The following is a 19,442-nucleotide window of genomic DNA, read 5'->3' as shown; positions in this document are numbered from 1 at the left end:
GGGCTAAGTTCAAATTCAAAGGTGTTTCGACAAGACTCTGGGTTGACCATGGCCCCACCACTGCAGAGGTGAAGGAGAAGAAGGAGAATGGGTGAGTACGAGGTGGATACTCTCTCTCTCTCTCTCTCTCTCTCTCTCTCTCTCTCTCTCTCTCCACAGCAGAGGTTAAGGAGAAGAAGGAGAATGGGTGAGTATGTGACACTTCATATACTCTCTCTCTCTCTCTCTCCCCCTCCCCCATTGCAGAGATTATTTTCAGTGAGTGAGTGCAGTAAAGGAGAGTTGTTATGTAGTTGTGTTGTATGTGGCTGTGATCGATAATGTTAAGGGAAAACTTTGAGATGGTTTGGGTGTATGGAGAGGATGGAGAATGTGAGACTGACTAGAAGAGTGTATGTGAGTGAGGTGAAGAGGGAGACCAAGGATGAGATGGAGGGATGGAGAATGTGAGACTGACTAGAAGAGTGTATGTGAGTGAGATGGAGGGGGAGACCAAGGATGAGATGGAGTGGAGAGGATGGAGAATGAGTGACTAGGAGACTCTATGTGAGGGAGATGGTGGAGGAGAGAAAGGCTGAAATGGAGGGGTGGAGTAGAGAGATATATAGGAGAGGGGAGGGGGATGAGTTTGAGGGAGGGTAGCCAAATGACAATGGTTAGGACAGTATAGAGGCATCTGGATATAGATAAGAGTGAAATCCATAGTCTGGTTGTTATATACTGCCTAGATAGTGGTTCTACAGCCTTTCCATAACACTTCTTCATGTCTAGCAACATAATCTAGTGTTACAACTACATGCTCCACATCCACATCACAGCACTCCTTTACTTCCTCATTTTTCTGTCTGTCTCTCCATGCAACTCGACATGCTCCACGTCCACATCAACACCGGAACACTCCTTCACTTCCTCATTTGTGTCTGTCTCTCCATGCAACTCCACATGCTCCACATCCACACCACAGCACTCCTTCACTTCCTCATTTGTCTGTCTGTCTCTCCATGCAACTCCACATTCTCCACATCCACATCAACACCACAACACTAACTTCTTCATTTGTCAGTCTCCCCAAACTCCACATGCTTTACTCATATAACTCATATCCACTGCTCTCACTCTTGCCTTGTGTCCTGCCAACAGTGTCCAAGCTTCACTTCCATATGTTTGAATGGGGATCACAAATTGCCATCATACAACAGCTATTTTTACCTTCATGCTCAAAATATAATGTAATTTTTATTTATGTATTTTCTCCATCAGATACGTTTATGTGAAGTTACAGAACGTGGTAAATGTTTTGGCATATCCGATAGAGCCAGGATTCCGGGGGCTTGAATGATGAGTGAATGGAAGCGTGGCCTATTGGATTAGGCAAATTTGGGCTGTCTGGACATAGCTACTCCTCACCCTGCCTTTGGGTGGGAAAGGAGGTCCAGATGTTGATGATGATGATTTTCTTATTTAATGTTTCAGTGCTGCTTTGTCTGCCTCCACCAAACCACTGGATGGGATGAAGTTTGTCTTGGTGGGTAACAAATTAAACAAAGACAAGTGTGAACTGGGGGTAGTGCGGTGAAATGGCGGTGGACTGGGTGACATGGAGGCGATTTGTTTGTGGCCACCTCTTACGGGATTAAGGCGTCTGGCAGTAGATAGATAGATAGACTGTTTATGTATTTTCTTATTTAATGTTTCAGTTCTGCTTTGTCTGCCTCCACCAAACCACTGGATGGGATGAAGTTTGTCATAGTGGGTAACAAATTCAGCAAAGACAAGAAGGAGATGAAACAGAAAATTAAGAGCCTGGGTGGAGACGTGGCCACCAAGGTTGAACCCACAACAACTGCTGTTATTACAACCCCTGGTGAGGCCTTACTTATAACACATGCATCATCATTATCATCAGTCAGTTGCATCATCATCATCATCATCATTAGTCTGTTGCCTGATCATCATTGTCTTTGATCGGTATTATCAATCAGTTCATCATCATCTTTGTCATCATCATCATCATCATCTTAATCAGTTTCATCATCTTTGTCATCATCATCATCATCATAATTGTCATCAGCAATCAGTTACATCATCATCATCTTCAATCAGTTTCATCATCATCGTTGTCACCCTTTTTGACGTTAAATAACGTGGGTATAATCGAGAGACACATAGGTAAAGATGAAAGTAGAACAGAGAAATCATCATCATCATCATTGTTGTTATTGTTGATGATGATGGTGATGATAATGGTGGTGGTGATGGTGATGATGATGATGGTTTCACTGCAGGTTGGATGAATTTTGAATAGAGGAGCACATGTCATGGGTGTGGCAGCCTCTGTTTGCTTGATATTTCTATCGGATTGCCTCCAAGGACCTTGTTCTGGGTTGAGGAAGCTCCCTAATGCCGTTTCCCAAGTTATTTGTTTTGTTTATTACATATTTCTGTCCTCTTCTGTGTTCCTAAAATCCTTTCTGTATCACCATACCATGCATAAATACCGCACCGTACAGAATGGTGAGTGTGAGTGTGGCCCAGTACATTGGTTGTGTTGTTTTGGGTTATTTTTGCCTCTCATACTTTACTCTTGTTTTCTCAACACAACCTTGCCCCCTCCTTGGATGGGAAATAGAAGTTGGGATGATGATGATGATGATAATGATGATGGTGGTGATGATGATGATGATGATGAATTAAATTAAACAACAGTATAATGTCTTCATATTAGTCTTAGCATGACACCTACAAATGATGATGATGATGATGATGTTGAATTAGTTGGAAGCAGCAGTATATTATCTTCACGCTGGTATTAGGGTGCGGCCACACTTGCCCCGAACTTGTGATTGATGAGGAAATACAGCTCAGAGGTCATTGCAGCAGTTCTAACCCATTGCCTTGTTATTTCTCTTCAGTCACGTATTTTGACCAACTGTGGATGCACCGTGTTCAAAAAGGAGACATGAGAATCCTGTTTTACTTTTAGTTTAACTTTTTAACAGAAAAGTAAACACAGGCCTGGGGGAGGGGACTAGGTTTATGATTGAAGAGTTGAGAGGAAGGATGGGATTGGAGCGTATTGATGTTGTGATGAGGAGAAGTAAATTGAGATGGTTTGGACATGTGGAAAAGGTGGAGATGGCAGTTGGGTGCAGAAAGCGAGAAATGTGAGTGTTGGGGGTAGGGTTGCGAGAGGCAGACCAATAAATACTTGGGACTGGGTCATAATGTGTGACCTCAGGGATAAGGGACTGAATAAAGAGGCTGCCAGAAATCAAGGAGCATAAGGCTGATCCATGCAAGGATGTCTGAGCCTTTATAAGTGATATGATGCTGTATGAAGCAGATAGGTGGTACACAACACACTAAAAGCCATCAGCATTAGCATGACAATTACAATTGCTCTTCTCTCCCCTGTCAGATATGGTTGGCAGCACAGACAAGAAAATAGCCGAGGCCCAGTCCCAGGATGTGCACTGTGTTAGCGAGGACTTCCTGGACGAGGTGGACAAGGGAGGGGCACTGCTGATGATTACAAAGAAGAGCATTGCATCGTGGGGTGGAGATGTGAGCAGACAGTGTTTCTTTGTCTCTGTTTTAATGCCTGGTAGTTGTGCGTGTTCAGGTGCTCCAGCTGGAGTGAGCCTATAAGGGTTTATATTTGAAGGATGGTTGGGGTTTATTGCTCACATAATGCCACTCAGGGGTTAGTGAAGCTGGTCACCCTTGCCTTAAAAGTCAGGACTGAGTAGCCCAGCACTGGGGTCTTACACTCCTGTTGGGGGCAGACAGGATTGGATGATGGATGGATCAACAGTTGGATGAATAGATGGATAAATGGATGGATGGGTATATGGATAGATGGATGGATGAATAGATAGATAGGTATATGGATGGATGAATTCTTGTAACACTTGCTGATTGATGATTATGAAGCACATCTGTGTTGGTAAAGGTGTGCCTGTGAGATAGGCATAGGATTCCATGGGCTTGAATGGTGTGTGAATGAGAGTGTGGCCCTTCAGTTGGCCATGTTGTAGTTAGTTCTCCCTCTGTTGGGTTTTCTCATGCTCTCTAAACCCTACCTCACTTTATGTGTAGGTGGGAAAAGAGGTTAGGATGATGATGGTGATGATGATTGTTATTATTGTTATAGTTATCATTCATTCATTCTTTCATCATCTATTCTTGTGTTGCCCCATGAGGAGCATAGGAGCCCAGGGCTAGGCAAGTTGGTTTTGACATTTAAGATGCGAGTGACTAGCCTCACTTATACCTGAGTGGCATTATGTGAGCAATAAACCCCAGTCAGATCAATTATTATTATTATTATTATTATTATTATTATTATTATTATTTTAACCATTCAGCTACCGTGGGGGATACATGCATAAGAGTGAAATGTGACCACAAGCCTGATAACAAACCACACAGTCATCACTTTGGCAGGAAACACAGATATAAGCACCATACCTCCTCTTAAATGAATCTCCATGCTGAAGTTGGTCATGGGGCAGCTGGTGTTTTGACTGGAGGGTAAATGCCAAAACTAGCTAATTGCATTTTCAACAGTTACTGGAAACTGATAGGAAAAAGGAATTATCCGATGTGTTATATGATTTGTAAGGGTGAGAGTGTCAGCCTGGCCTTTGACTCCATTTCCTTGCAGCAGAATGTGATGGTGTGACTGGTTGCCAAGCATCAAGAGAGAGAGAGAGAGAGTGAGAGTTTTACAAATGCAGTACAACCCTCCAAATTTGAGCATCATATTTCCAAAAAAGATTCCACTTTCCTATATATATTTTCATGCAGTAGGGGAGTGTTATCGGGTGTCATCATCCATCCATCCATCAACCAGTGGAAATTTCTGGGCCAGTATAACAGGTGATACAGTACCAACACAAGGGACTTTGTTGCATTAATGGTCATGATATGGTAGGCTATTTTTTAAAAACAAAGATTTTATGTCATTGTTTTTATTCAACTTTGTAGAATATTGCAATTTCCATGAAGTGTTTGGAAGCAAGCATTTTGGATTTGCATACTGTATCACTGGTATATTGGCCACATGCACAGGATGGTCCCTATATTAGCTGTGCACCAGAGTTTTTTCCCCTGTGCATGACATTTTTCATTCTGTTGTGGGCATGGCTCAGTCAGCATTATCCATTCCTACCCTTCATCATGTACTTGCTTCCTACTCCCACTGCCACACCCACACCAGCAGACTGAACCATCCCTGCAGCATATAAGCTTCCAGCTTGTAAGTTTGTAGTGAGTGGTATTAACAGAGCATCTGTTTGTGGGTAATACTAGGAGTGTGGAATTATCACTAGTGGTGTAACTACAGTAGGTATTAGTTGCAGAATTATTGCAGGTGTGATGTCAGAAATGCCATATACAGTACTGTACTGTACCAAGAAGATTATTGCAACAGACACAACACACCACATCACTTATAAATTGCATTGCATGTATGACACACTGCCTTATGTCATTCCTGTACGTGGAAGGGACAAATACTTTGCTAAGGTTTCAGTGCATTATTGTTTTTGTTGTTGTATCCAGGTCTGTACGAGGTCTATTCAGAAAGTATCTGACCTCATTTCTTTCTTAGCAGCCAGTTGGAGGATAGGGGCAGGGTTTTGTGTAGCACAGTGCACGACCTTCATGTGCATGCCTTGTTAATGCCAGCCGCCATGAGTGACACAGTGGCTGTCAGTCGGCCTGTGTTTATGGTCGTGCACTTCACTCTCGTCGCGTTCCTGCAGTCGTTGTGGTGACCGAAAAAGGTGAACGTTACTGCATCAAATTTTGCCCAAAACAAGGTGATACCCAGGTTGAAACTGTTAGAAAGACCCAGCAAGTTTTGGGGAATAAAGTCATGGGGTTAATGGCTTAATGCAAAGAAAGGAATGGAGGCCGAGGATGAGATGGAGGGATGGAGTGGATAGGTATATGAGAGAGGGAGGGTGTGAGCTGGGAGCAAGGCAGTGAAGTCAGTGAAGTGACATTGGACAGGATGACATGGAGGCGGTTTGTTTGTGGCCACCCCTTACAGGATTGAGGCATCTGGCAATAGATAGATAGATAGACAATTGCTTAAAGAATGGCCAAATGTCAGTGAGAGCGATCCATGTACTGGGAGGCCGACAACAAGCAGGAGTGCTGAAAATGTGAAGAACATTTGTGATTTGGTCATGGGAAAGCGTCAGTTGACACTCAGAGAAATTGCTAATGAAATTGGAATTAGTGATGGATCAGCACACAAAATTTTAATGGATGATTTGGACATGCGAAGAGTTACTGTCAAATTTGTTTCAAGGCTCCTTTCACATGAACAAGCTCTGCGAGTGAAGGTTGCTCAAGACATGCTGGAGTGTGCAAATTGCAGTCCAAACTTTCTGAAGGCAGTTATTACTGGAGATGAGACGTGGGTGTACTGGTACTACCCAGAAACCTAAGCACAATCGTCCCAGTGGAAACATGCAGGGTCGCCTCAGCCAAAAAAAGCATGACAGGTCCACAGCAAGGTGAAATGCATTCGCATGTCGACAGTTTTTTTCAACTACCATGGTGGTGTGCCTCATGAATACGCACCAGAAGGTCAGGTTGTCAACAAACATTACTATCTTGATGTTATCCACCGTCTTCATGATATAGTATGGCGGAAGAGACCAGACTTTTGGAAAGTGGTAAGTTGGAAGCTGCGTCATGACAACGCCCCTGCCCATTCTTCTCAACTGAATCAGGAATTTTTGGCCAAGCACAACATCCCTCAGGTCCCACAGGCTCCTTACTCACCAGGCATGGCTGGGCGTGGCTTTTGGTTATTTTGGCTGTTCTCCATGCTGCGAACTCCGCTGAAGGGTTCCCGATTTGAGGTGAAAGAAGAGATCACAATGAATGCGATGAAGCACCTGCTTGAGTTATTGAAAATCAACTTTGAAAAATGTTTCAGGTAGTGGAAAGAACACTGAGCTGTGTGTGTCAAGTCAGAATGACCTTCTTTGAGGGGGATTAGTGTCCTAGCTCAACAGGTTAGCTATTTATTTATTTATTTACATATTGATTTATTTTTTTTAGCCTGAAGTATTACTTTCTGAATAGACCTTATATGTGAGCAGACCCTTAAATCATAAGTAAGCAGCCATCTTATTGTGGCAGACAGCCTTATCAGGGTCAGAGCAGGTTCCTTCCACATGGTGCGGTGCAGAGAAAATGGGGGAGGCATAGTCCCTAAGAGGATGACCTGCATATAGGAGATATAAATGAGTAGTAGTCCCAGCTCGGCTTTTGACTGCTTGGTAAACGTGGTTGAGTTCCCTGCCTGGGAGTGTTGTACAAACAGTGTAGTGGTGGGAAACAGACAGGAAGTGTCCCCTGGCCTTACAAATCAGGCACCTTCCAGGACTCACAAAACATTGCTTGTTGTTTGTGTTGTGGCCCAAGATTCTTCTGAAGCAGGAACCCAGTGAACTGCAGGAATAACTTGCTCTTCTGCAGTCCACCATCCTCCTTTTGAGGATGGTGAAGTAGCTGAGGTACATTGTATAACCAGGCAGCTGAGCCAACAGGTTATATTGGTACTACCATGTAAAGGCATTCCTCCCCACCAACACAAAATTGCACAACATGTATGGTACAGCTGCCTGCCATGCTTACATATACATACATACATGCATACCACCAGTCTTTTAACACAGTGTGTCAAGGCATCTCAAAATGAAAATTTATATATATATATATATACTGTATATATATATATATATATATATATATATATATATACGAAACAACTTGAAGGAATTCCATTCTGTGGTTTGTTCTTCTCTACATTAGGATAACAGTGATAGTATAAAGGAATAAATGCTAAATTGTTCATGTCTTAAATCAGTATAAGGAAGTAGACACTAAATTATTCCTTTCCTCTTACAGCCACAGGAGCGAGTCTTTGCCCCCAAGTCCAGCAAGTCTGGCAGTAAGTCTGGTAAGTGCCATCATTTGAAGGCTGCAGGCCTTTGTAGAGAATACTAAGGCCGGTATGTTCGTCAGTTAAGTAAGGTCCCTATTGCCTTTTCCTGAGCGATTTATTTTGCAGTCAGGAGCAGTCCCTTCTCCCCTTAGAGGCTAAGATATGAGTAAATGTGTGTTTGTGGATGAGTAATTTGGTGAGTGTGTTGTCCTGTCTCGCCTACCTCCCTAGGGGGAACATCCTAGATATATAGGTAGATAGATTACTCCTTACTCTCTTTTGAATCATTTAAATCATTCCAGTATCACCATTTTCTGGAAAATAACATACAAATTGATATTAACAGCTGTATTAAAAAAATAAATCACTAATGAAGAGGCACTAGAGAGCTTCCCTAACCAATGAGAAGACGGACCTGTGGCTTATAATCTCATTGTTAAGGAAGGTTCCTAACACCTTTTCCTTAGCTATTTGTTTGTAGATATTGCTGGTTAATATCCTTTTGTACACTGTGTATGTGAAGTGAGGCAATATTTGAAGGATTTACATAACACAGAAGAGGACATTAAAGTGCAGTAAGCAAAATAAATCATTTAGGAAAAGGAGTTGTGGTGGGTTAGTGCCCCACCCTGTAAAAAGAACTAACTAAAAAAGCAAATAAAGCGCCTCGGACCCGGATGGACCATACGTTGACGACTAAGGAACGGACAAAGGACATTCTGAGGGTAGGAACGTGGAATGTGAGAGGAGTGAATGATGAAGTGAAAGAGAGAGAGATTGTCCAGGTGCTTGAGGATGCAAAAGTGGATATATGTGGATTGACTGAAACTAAATGGAAAGGTGAAAGGATGAGAGAATGGGAATACGGTGTAGGTATATGTGCGGGAGTCAGTGAGAATGAGAGGGCAAGAGAGGGAGTATGTCTGATGATAAGCAAGAAGTGGAAGGAGAATATAAGAGAGTATGGAACAGTGGGTGCAAGGATTGTATGGGTGAGGATGAAAGTAGGTATACAAGCATGGGCGATTGTATGTGTGTATGCTCCAACAGAGGATCGAGTGGCAAGAGTGAAAGATGAGTTTTGGGCGAGAGTAGAAGCATGTATGGATAAGTTTGAGAGGAGCAGGAGAGTGTTGTTGATTGGAGACATGAATGGCAAAGTTGGGAATGTACGAGTGGATGGAGTGGTTGGTCAGTGGGGTGTGCCAGCTGAAGTAGATGGGAATGGTAGTGCTTTGGTGGACATCTGTGCTGGTAAGGGGTTGGCAATAGCCAACACCTACTTTCGTCATAAGATGATCCACCGGTATACATGGAGAGTAACGAGGAGGATGGATGGTGAACTTGTTGAATGAAAGGCAATGATAGACTACATGTGTGTGGATGAGCGAATGAGAAGACAAGTGTTGGATGCAAGGGTGTGGAGAGGGTGGGGGAATGGAGTCTCGGACCATCACTTAGTGATGGCCAAGGTAGAGCTGCAAAGAAAGTGGTTGAGGAGATGAAGGGGAAGACAGGAGGAAGCAGCTCCTGTGAGAAGAGTGGAGAAATTGCAAGATAGTGAGAAAAGGACAGAGTATAAGAGCATAGTGGAAGAAAGATTGGGAAGGTATGAGCTAGAGCAGATGGAAGGGGTGGAAGACGTATGTAAGATATTCACGGAAGAGATAAGCGCAGCGTGTGAGGCGGTTTGTGGAGTGAGGAGGAGATGCAAGGGTGTGCAAGGGACAGCATGGTGGAATGATGAGGTGAAACGAGCTGTGGAACAAAAGAAGAAGGCATATGGTGAATGGTTGGCGAGTAGAGGTAGGGGAGAAGATGAGAGAGAGAAGAGAGAGGTATATGTGAGCAGGAGAAGGGAGGTTAAGAGACTGGCGAAGGAGAGTAAGAAGAAAGTGGATGAAGAGTTTGGGAGGAATCTGAGTGTGAAATGGAGGGAGTGTAAGAAATTGTTTTGGAAGGAGGTAAAGAAAGTAAGGCAGTGTGAAAGGGGAAATAGAAGGGGAGTGAAAGATAGGAATAATAGATTGTTGGTGGAGAAGAGAGAGAAATTGAGGAGATGGAAGGAGCACTTTGAGGATTTGTTGAATGTAGAGAGTGAGAGCAGTGTGAGTATAAGTGGTTGGGGAATGGCTGGGAGAAGAAGAGATGAGAGGAGGGAGGAAGAGATCAGTAGGTCGGAAGTAGTGGAAGCGATGAAGAAGATTAAGCTGGGAAAGGCCCCAGGAATTGATGGAGTGTGTGGTGAAATGCTTAGGTATGGGGGTGAGATTGTTGTGGAGTGGATATGGAAGTTGTGTAGATTGGCTTGGGAAGAGGGAAGGGTTCCAGAGGACTGGAAATCAGGTATAATTGTTCCTCTGTACAAAGGAAAAGGGGAGAGAGAAGTATGTGGTAACCATAGGGGTATTTGCCTTCTTAGTGTGACTGGTAAAATATATGGTAGAATACTCATTGATAGGGTTAGGCATATGACAGAGGAGCTAGTTGGAGAAGAACAAGGGGGATTTAGGAAGGGAAAAGGGTGTGTAGATCAGATATTTGTTCTAAGATGTTTAGTGGAGAAGTATCTAGAGAAGGGAAGGAAAGTGTATGCTGCCTTCATGGACTTGGAGAAAGCTTATGACAGAATAGATAGACAAGGTATATGGAAGGTATTAAGAATATATGGAGTGGAGGGGAAATTGTTGAGTGCTGTGAAGAGTATGTACGAGGGAGCTAGGGCTACGGTGCGAGTGGATGGTGAGCTGAGTGAGTTCTTTGATCTCAATGTGGGACTGAAACAGGGGTGTGTGATGTCTCCATGGCTGTTTAATATATATATGGATGGGGTTGTAAAGGAGGTGCAAGGTAGGGCAGTGGATGTGGGGGTGGCCCTAATGAATGAGGGTGAGATTTGGAAGCTTCCGGTGTTGCTGTTTGCTGATGATACAGTATTGTTGAGTGAAGATGAATGGGAGTTGCAAGGTTTGGTGAATGAATTTGGGACAGTGTGTAGGAGGAGGAAGCTGAAAGTTAATGTAAACAAAAGTAAAGTTATGGTGTTTGAGAGGAATGAAGTCACAGAGTGTGCAGTGAGGTTGGATGGTGAGGATATGGAGAATGTGAGTGCATTCAAGTACTTGGGTAGTGTGATGAGTAAGGATGGAACTTTGGGGGATGAAGTACGTGAAAGGGTACAGCAGGGAAGAAAGGTTGTTGGTACACTGAAAGCAGTGATGAGAAATAGGGAGGTGAGTATGGAAGTTAAGAAGTCACTGCATGATGGTATTGTGATCCCTACCCTGACGTATGGAAGCGAGGCGTGGACCTTGCAAGAGGGGAACAAGTCAAGAGTGAGAGCAGTGGAAATGAGTTACTTGAGAGGAGCATGTGGAGTGACGTGGAGGGACAGGTTGACGAATGAAGAAGTGAAGGAACGTTGTGGGGTAGATGTGGATGTGGTTGAAAAGATTAGGAGAAATACACTGAGGTGGTTTGGACATGTGGAGAGAATGGAGAATGAAAGACTGACTAAGAGGGTGTATGTAGGTGAGGTGGAGGGAGGGAGAGGGAGGGGTAGACCGAGGATGAGGTGGAGGGATGGAGTTGAGAGGTATATGAGGGAGGGGGGGGTGAGTTGGGGGGAGGGGAGTCAAATGGTGGGTGACAGAGTGACTTGGAGGCGTTTTGTCTGCGGTCACCCTTTGCGGGATTAGGGCGTCGGGCAATAGATAGATTGATAGAGTTATGGAGCTTCCTTTATTTGTTATTTTTTTAACATAACTTCTTTTCCTTTTTATGTACAGTAGTCACAGAAAAATTGCTGCAAGTTCCATTTTGAGCTGTCAGTCTGATTTGCAAATTTCTCACCAGTTTATGTTTGACTGATTGTCAACTTGTGAATTTTGGGCTGCAAGGTAGTGGAAAACATTTACCTACCTCAGATGCCACAGTCCTGTAAGGGGTGGCCATTTGTCTTTGAGTTAGTTGTTTTACGAAGAGAGGCTCTGAACCTCCGCCGTCCCCCCTTTGTTGACACGTAGGGAGCACGTGTGGGTTGGTTATATGGATGCCACCCAGCATTGTAAATGGTTTCCTGGCTTGCAGGAAACCATTAGGCTTGTCACCCAGCCACCTGAAAAGGAGAGAAGAGTAATTAAGTGTTGACAGGAGGGAGGAGGGCAGACACAGAATAAGAATGATAAACCAGTGTTGTTAATTCTCATACTGTCAGAATATATTGTATAAATAGTCCAGCGGCTAGGGGTTAATGTGCCTCAGCTGTGTCCTCAATGTTCACACCTCTCGCTTTCCATACTCATTTGTCATCCTTCATCTCAGACCTTCTCAGCCTACCCCTTCTCATCACAACATTAATGCAATGAAGTCCCATCCTTCCTTTCAACTCTTCATTTGCAATCCTAACCCCCCTTTCCCCATCTGTCATTCAAGGACACAGTACAGATCCATCTAATCGTCATCATCTCTGTATGTGTGAGCCTATGAATATCCTCTTCCTCTACTGCCCAGGTCTCACTAACATTCAGCATTACAGTCCAAACACATGCTGCTCACAATCCAGTAATTTACATTTCAGAGTCGCGTTTCGTCAAAAGCATCCCAGACAAGCAGAAGGTCAAGCTAAAGGGCGGTGCTGCAGTGGACCCCGATTCTGGCTTGGTGGATGAGGCTCATGTTTACAAGGTGATTTGTTTAACACTGCTTCCTCAGTAGGCTTTAGCTTTTATGCATAGTTGCAGTTGTATTATAGTTGTTTTATATGTAGTTTTATTTGTACCATAGTTATTTATATCTATCTATCTATCTATTGCCAGATGCCATAATCCTGTAAGGGGTGGCCATTTGACTTTGAGTTATTTGTTTTATGGGGAGGGGCACTACCTCTCCACCAACCTACTTGTTGACATGTAGGGAGCACGTATGGTTTGGTTATATGGTTACCACCCAGTGTTGTAAATGGTTTCTTGGCTTACAGGAAACCATTTGGCTTGTCACTCAATATAGAGCCACCTGTAAAGGATAGAAAAGCAATAAGAAGTGAAAGGAAAGATGGGAGAAATAGGAAGAGAGGAGGACAGGTACAGAGAAAGAATGATAAAGGCTAAGGAAGAAGTAGGCAGCACCTAGTTTTAATTGTACAGTACCATAGTCGTTTTATGCATAGTTTCATCTCTGGTTTTTTAATGCCTAGTTTATGGCATGAGTGACAGTTTTATATGGATTTTAATGGTAGGTGATTGTCTTTTTTTTTTTTATGTCAGTTTTATTTACCCATGTCCATATTTCATCCTAGTTTTGTATTTACACTTTCCATTTGTTTTATTTATTATATTATATATGTACAGTATTTTATCCTTGTTTTGCACATAGTCATGTTAAACAGTAGCTGTGCCCTCTGTTGTTATGCCACCATGATCTTTTGCATGTAATTCATGAAGTTAAACCAGCTTACGGGATATATCTTGTAGTGAAGGATAGTGAAGGCTGTTTCAAACCAACAGCCACACAAAACGGAGAATTTTTACTTCCCCTATGAGTCTCTCTCCTGGACTTCCCTCACCCCACAACAGCATTTGCATTGTACAGCAGCTCACTGTTACCTCATGTCACAACCCAAATGCAGCAGCTGGGTTTTTATTTCATGTAATTTGTTCATATTGTTTGTAAAGGCTCCAATGTGCTTGCGTGCTTCATCCTTGGTCACCTAATGGTTGTTTTCCATGCTGCTCTATCTCTGGCAGCCTCCCTATTCAGTCTGTTATCCCTGAGGTTACATTCCATAACCTTGTCCCAGGTGTTCTTTGGTCGGCCTCTCACAACCCTACCTGCAGTGTTTACACGACTCACTTTGTGCACCCAATTGTTAGTTTAGTGTTAGTTTAAGCAGCAGGAGTTGTTAGTTGAAGCAGTGGGAAAAATTACAAGTTTAGTGTTAGTGTAAGCAACAGGAAAAATTGCTAGTTTAGTGTTTTAGTGTGTGCAGGGCCTGGGGGGACTGGGTTTACAATGGAAGAGTTGAGAGATAGGATGGGACTGGAGTGTATTGGTGTTGTGATGAGGAGAGGTAGATTGACATGGTTTGGGCATGTGGAGAGGATGGAGGATGATAATTGGGTGCAGAAAGTGAGAAGCGATAATATTGGGGGTGGACTTGCGAGGGGTAGACCAAAAAAAACGTGGGACGAGGTCATTGTGTGACTTCAGGGATAAGGAGCTGAACAGGGAGGCTGCCATAGATTGAGTTGCATGGAGAGCCGCCATTAGATGACCAAGGCCGACGCATGCAAGCTTGTTGGAGCCTTCAAAAACAAAACAAAAACTAAATGAGTGTTAGTTGAGGCAGCAGGGAAAAGTGTTAGTTTAGAATTGCTTTGCCAGTTCAGGTTTACTTCCTGATGCTTGTCTCGTGTGTTTTTCTGATTTTGATTGTTCCTTGTTGATTTTGTTGCCCTTTTTTCATGATTTTTATATGATGAGGATAATTATATTGATGATTTTATGTCCAGTGAACTCACGATTATAATGATGATGACGGTGATGATTATTATGATAACGATATTTTGAGTGATGATGATTATGATGATGATATTTTGAGTGACAATGATTATAATGATATTTTAAGTGATGATGGTTATGAGGATGATATTTTGAGTAATGATTATGATGATGATATTTTGAGTGATGATGATGATATTTTGACTGATGATTATGAGGATGATATTTAGACTGATGATTATAATGATGATATTTTGACTGATGATGGTATTTTGAGTGGTAATGATGATGATGATATATTGAGTGATGATTGTGATGATATTTTGTGATGATTATGATGATATTTTGAGTGATGATTATGATGATATTTTGAGTGATAATGATGATGATGATATTTTGAGTGATGATTGTGATGATATTTTGAGTGATGATGAAGGTGATGATTGGACAGGAGCATAACCATATTGTCCTTTTCTCCTTTTCAGCGTGGTGACAAAATCTACAATTGTGTACTGGGCATGGTGGATATACGGAAGGGCACCAACTCCTACTACAAGCTGCAGATACTGGAAAATGACAAAAACAACCAGTGAGTCAGTCTATCTATCTATCTATGTCTATCTATCTGTCTATCTATCTATGTCTGTCTGTCTATTGCCAGATGCCATAATCCCATAAGGGTTGGCCACAAACAAATCACCTCCATGTCGCCCTGTCCCCTGCCATTTCACTGCCCTGCTCCCAGCGCACACCCCCCTCTCTCATATACCTCTCCACTCCATCCCTCCATCTCATCCTTGTCCTCCCCCTCCCTCTCTCCCCCGCCACCTCACTCACTCAGTCAGTCTATTTATCTCAGTCTATCTGCATGTTGCCAGTCACCTTAATTTCATGAGGGGTGACCACAGACAAACTGCCTCCATGTCACCCTGTCCTGTGTCATTTGGCTGCCTTCCCTCCAGCTCTCATCTGCCTTCTGTCATATGTCTCTCCACTCCATCCCTCATCTCATCCTTGGTCTCCCTCTCCTCTTCCCCTCTACTTCACTCACGTACAATTCTAGTCAGTCTCATTCTTCATCTCTCCATCTCATCCTTGGTCTCCCCCTCCTCCTCTCCCCCTCCATCTCACTCACATACACTGTCCTACTCATTCATTCATTCTCCATCCTCTCCACTCCATCCCTCCATCTTATCCTTGGTCTCCCTCTCCTCTCCCCCTCCACCCCACTCACATACTCTCCCAGTCAGTTACTCATGTACAAAATATTTTGATTAGGAAGAGGCAGTACAGCGCCTTGTCTCGTGCCACCTAAGATACAGCTGTGACCCTCATGGAGAGAGAGAGAGAGAATAAAGGAGCCAAGAGGTGGTTATGTCATGATGGTAGTAGTAGTAGTAGTTGTGGTGGTGGAAGTGGTAGTGGTGGTGATTATATGATGGTGGTAGTAGTAGTTGTAGTGGTAGTGGTGGTGATTATATGATGGTGGTAGTAGTAGTTGTAGTGGTAGTGGTGGTGATTATATGATGGTGGTAGTAGTAGTTGTAGTGGTAGTGGTGGTGATTATATGATGGTGGTAGTAGTAGTTGTAGTGGTAGTGGTGGTGATTATATGATGGTGGTAGTAGTTGTAGTGGTGGTGATTATATGATGGTGGTAGTAGTAGTTGTAGTGGTGGTGATTATATGATGGTGGTAGTAGTAGTTGTAGTGGTGGTGGTGATTATATGATGGTAGTAGTAGTAGTAGTAGTAATTGTGGTGGTGGAAGTGGTAGTGGTGGTGATTATATGATAGTAGTAGTAGTTGTAGTGGTGGTGGTGGTGATTATATGATAGTAGTAGTAGTTGTAGTGGTGGTGGTGATTATATGATGGTAGTAGTCATAGTTGTAGTGGTGGTAGTGGTGATTATATAATGGTGGTAGTAGTAGTTGTGGTGGTGATGGTGGTGGTGATTATATGATGGCAGTAGCCGTAGTTGTAGTGCTGGTGGTGGTTGTAGTCGCAGGCACATGGAATGCAAACCCAGTAGACTACAGACTGGCATTGCCCTTCTGCAGTCCACCATCCTCTTTTTGGGGAGGCCAGGCGGTGGATTGAGGGATGTGTATGTAACCAGGAGCTGCACTACATCAAGACATCACTTTCTGTTCTGTGGTAGTGATGATGATGATAATGATGATGGTGATGTTGGTGAATTTAATAATGATGATTTTAACGGTAAAGGAGCGTTGTGGTGTGGATGTGGATGTGCTAGGAAGTGTTAGGAGAAACACACTGAGGTGGTTTGGCCATGTGGAGAGGATGGAGAGTGAGAGACTGATGAGGAGAGAGTATGTGAGTGAGGTGGAGAGGAGGAGAGTGAAAGGGAGGCCAAGGATGAGATGGAGCGTTTTGGTGTGGATGTGGATGTGATAGGAAGCGTTAGGAGAAACACATTGAGGTGGTTTGGCCACGTGGAGAGGATGGAGAGTGAGAGACTTACGAGGAGAGTGTATGTGAGTGAGGTGGAGGGGGAGAGAGGGAGGGGGAGGCCAAGGATGAGATGGAGGGATGGAGTGGAGAGGTGTATAAGAGAGGGGAGTAGAGCACTGAAATGGTGGGGGACAGGGTGATGTGGAGGCACTTTGTTTGTGGCCACCCCTTACGGGATTAAGGAGTCTGGCAATAGATAGATAGATTTTAACACTAATTGTGATGAAAATGCTGATGATGATGTGTGTATAGTGATGGTGGTGAGTTAATGATTTTAACAGTAATTATAATGAAAACGTTGATGATGATGTGTGTATGGTGATGGTGGTGATTTTAGTGGTAAGTATGATGAAAATGCTGCTGATGATGTGTGTATGGTGATGGTGGTGATTTTAGTGATGACAGTTTTAGTGATAATTGTGATGAAAACGCTGATGATGATGTGTGTATGTTCAGGTGGTGGTGATTTTAGTGATGATTTTAATGGTAATTATGATGAAAACGCTGATAATGATGTGTGTATGATGGTGGTGATTTTAGTGATGACAATTTTAGCAATAATTGTGATGAAAATGGTGATGATTATGTGTGTATGGTGGTGATGATTTTAGTGATGACAATTTTAGCGATAATTGTGATGAAAATGCTGTTGATGACATGTGTGTGTTCAGGTGGTGGGTGTTCCGGTCCTGGGGTCGCATTGGCACCACCATCGGCAACAACAAGCTGGAGGCCATGGAGGACCTGACCGATGCCAAGAGGCACTTTGAGGGCCTGTACGAGGAGAAGACTGGCAACAGGTTCAACGCACCGGAGTTCAAGAAGGTGCCTGGCTGCTGGTACCCCCTGGATATTGACTATGGACAGGTATGGGCTGTAGCGTTTGTGCGCCCTTGGATACGTTTGTTCAATTTAGGTTCGTGTGTAAAGGCTCCAACGTGCTTCCATGTGTTGGCCATAGTTATCTAAAGGCAGCTCTGTATACTTCTTATTCTCCAGCAGTCTCCCTGTTCAGTCCTTTATCCCAGAGGTGAGGTCACATTATATGATCTCATCCCAGGTCTTTTTTTGGTCTGCCTCTCACAACCCTACCGTCAGCATTCACACCTGTCTGTTGTTTGTATCTGTTAGACATTGACAGTGAACAGGTGGGTGTCTTGTTTGTACCCCCTTAAACAGGTGGGCTGTTGTTTAGTAACCCTGGTCTGTCTGGCCAAGCAGACCCATCAACCACAGGTAAGCATCTGGTTCTGTGGGGCCATCCTACAAGGCCAGTATAGTACATATGCTGTGTAGGGATCCAGTGCACCATTGTGGTACACACCAGGGTTCATCTCCATGGTGAGGTGCAGGGAAGTATGTTTGGCTCCTGGGTGGATGCTGCAGCTGCTCCATCCTGAGTATATAGCACCACTACATGTAGGCTCCTTGTCAGCACCTTTCTGTGTGTGTATCTGTAAATCTTTGTAGCATTAATTTTTTTGTAGCCCTATGTACCTATCAGTCTGTGTTGGTACCCATAAGTTACTGACTAGTGGGATATGGCAATTCTTCCTTTATTTGATATTATTTATTTATTCATTTATACATGATTATTATTATTATTATTTCTATTATTATTATTATTATTGTTCTTGCTATTTTTATTTTTTTTACTGGTGTCATCATTATATGTATTTTCTTTTTACTTTGCCACACCCCATCTTTGGGTGGGGTAAGAGGTATAGGTGATGATGACAGTGACTATGAAAATAATGATGATGATAATTTGATAATGACATTTTTTTTTTATCTTTGACGTTGGGCTAATTATGATTACGAAGACCAAAGACAGCGATACTAATGACAGTGGTGACGATGGTGACAAAGACAGTGGTGATGATGACGATGGTGACAAAGACTGGTGATGATGACGATGGTGACAGACAGTGGTGATGATGACGATGGTGACAAAGACTGGTGATGGTGATGACAAAAAGAGTGGTGATGGTGATGATGATGATGACAAAAACAGTGGTGATGATGATGGTGATGACAAAAACAGTGGTGATGATGATGATGATGATGATGATGATGACAAAAACAGTGGTGATGATGATGATGATGATGATGACAAAAACAGTGATGATGATGATGATGATGATGACAAAAACAGTGGTGATGATGATGATGATGACAAAAACAGTGGTGATGATGATGATGATGACAAAAACAGTGGTGATGATGATGATGACAAAAACAGTGATGATGATGATGATGACAAAAACAGTGGTGATGATGATGATGATGACAAAAACAGTGATGATGATGATGATGATGATGATGATGATGATGACAAAGACAGTGGTGATGATGATGACAAAAACAGTGATGATGATGACAAAAACAGTGGTGATGATGATGATGATGATGATGACAAAGACAGTGGTGATGATGATGATGATGACAAAAACAGTGATGATGATGATGATGATGACAAAAACAGTGATGATGATGATG

The 19,442-nt window shown here is 43.0% G+C and overlaps 1 protein-coding gene across 1 annotated transcript in view; it reads left to right on the top strand.

Annotated features, from left to right (window-relative positions):
* Parp1 (Poly-(ADP-ribose) polymerase) overlaps positions 1 to 19,442 on the top strand; it is a 75,093-nt gene that overhangs the window by 36,441 nt on the left and 19,210 nt on the right. The window contains exons 8-14 of the mRNA XM_080287149.1: positions 2 to 91; positions 1,698 to 1,864; positions 3,419 to 3,564; positions 7,936 to 7,975; positions 12,552 to 12,658; positions 14,956 to 15,059; positions 17,615 to 17,810. Coding sequence (XP_080143275.1) covers positions 2 to 91; positions 1,698 to 1,864; positions 3,419 to 3,564; positions 7,936 to 7,975; positions 12,552 to 12,658; positions 14,956 to 15,059; positions 17,615 to 17,810 — 850 coding nt within the window. The remainder of the gene's footprint in view (position 1; positions 92 to 1,697; positions 1,865 to 3,418; positions 3,565 to 7,935; positions 7,976 to 12,551; positions 12,659 to 14,955; positions 15,060 to 17,614; positions 17,811 to 19,442) is intronic.

The sequence above is a fragment of the Coenobita brevimanus genome, chromosome 116 (assembly GCF_032717465.1).
Source record: "Coenobita brevimanus isolate Jiangsu-jjx chromosome 116, ASM3271746v2, whole genome shotgun sequence".
NCBI classification, from domain to species: Eukaryota; Metazoa; Arthropoda; class Malacostraca; order Decapoda; family Coenobitidae; genus Coenobita; species Coenobita brevimanus.
This window is presented reverse-complemented; position numbering and strand designations above follow the sequence as displayed.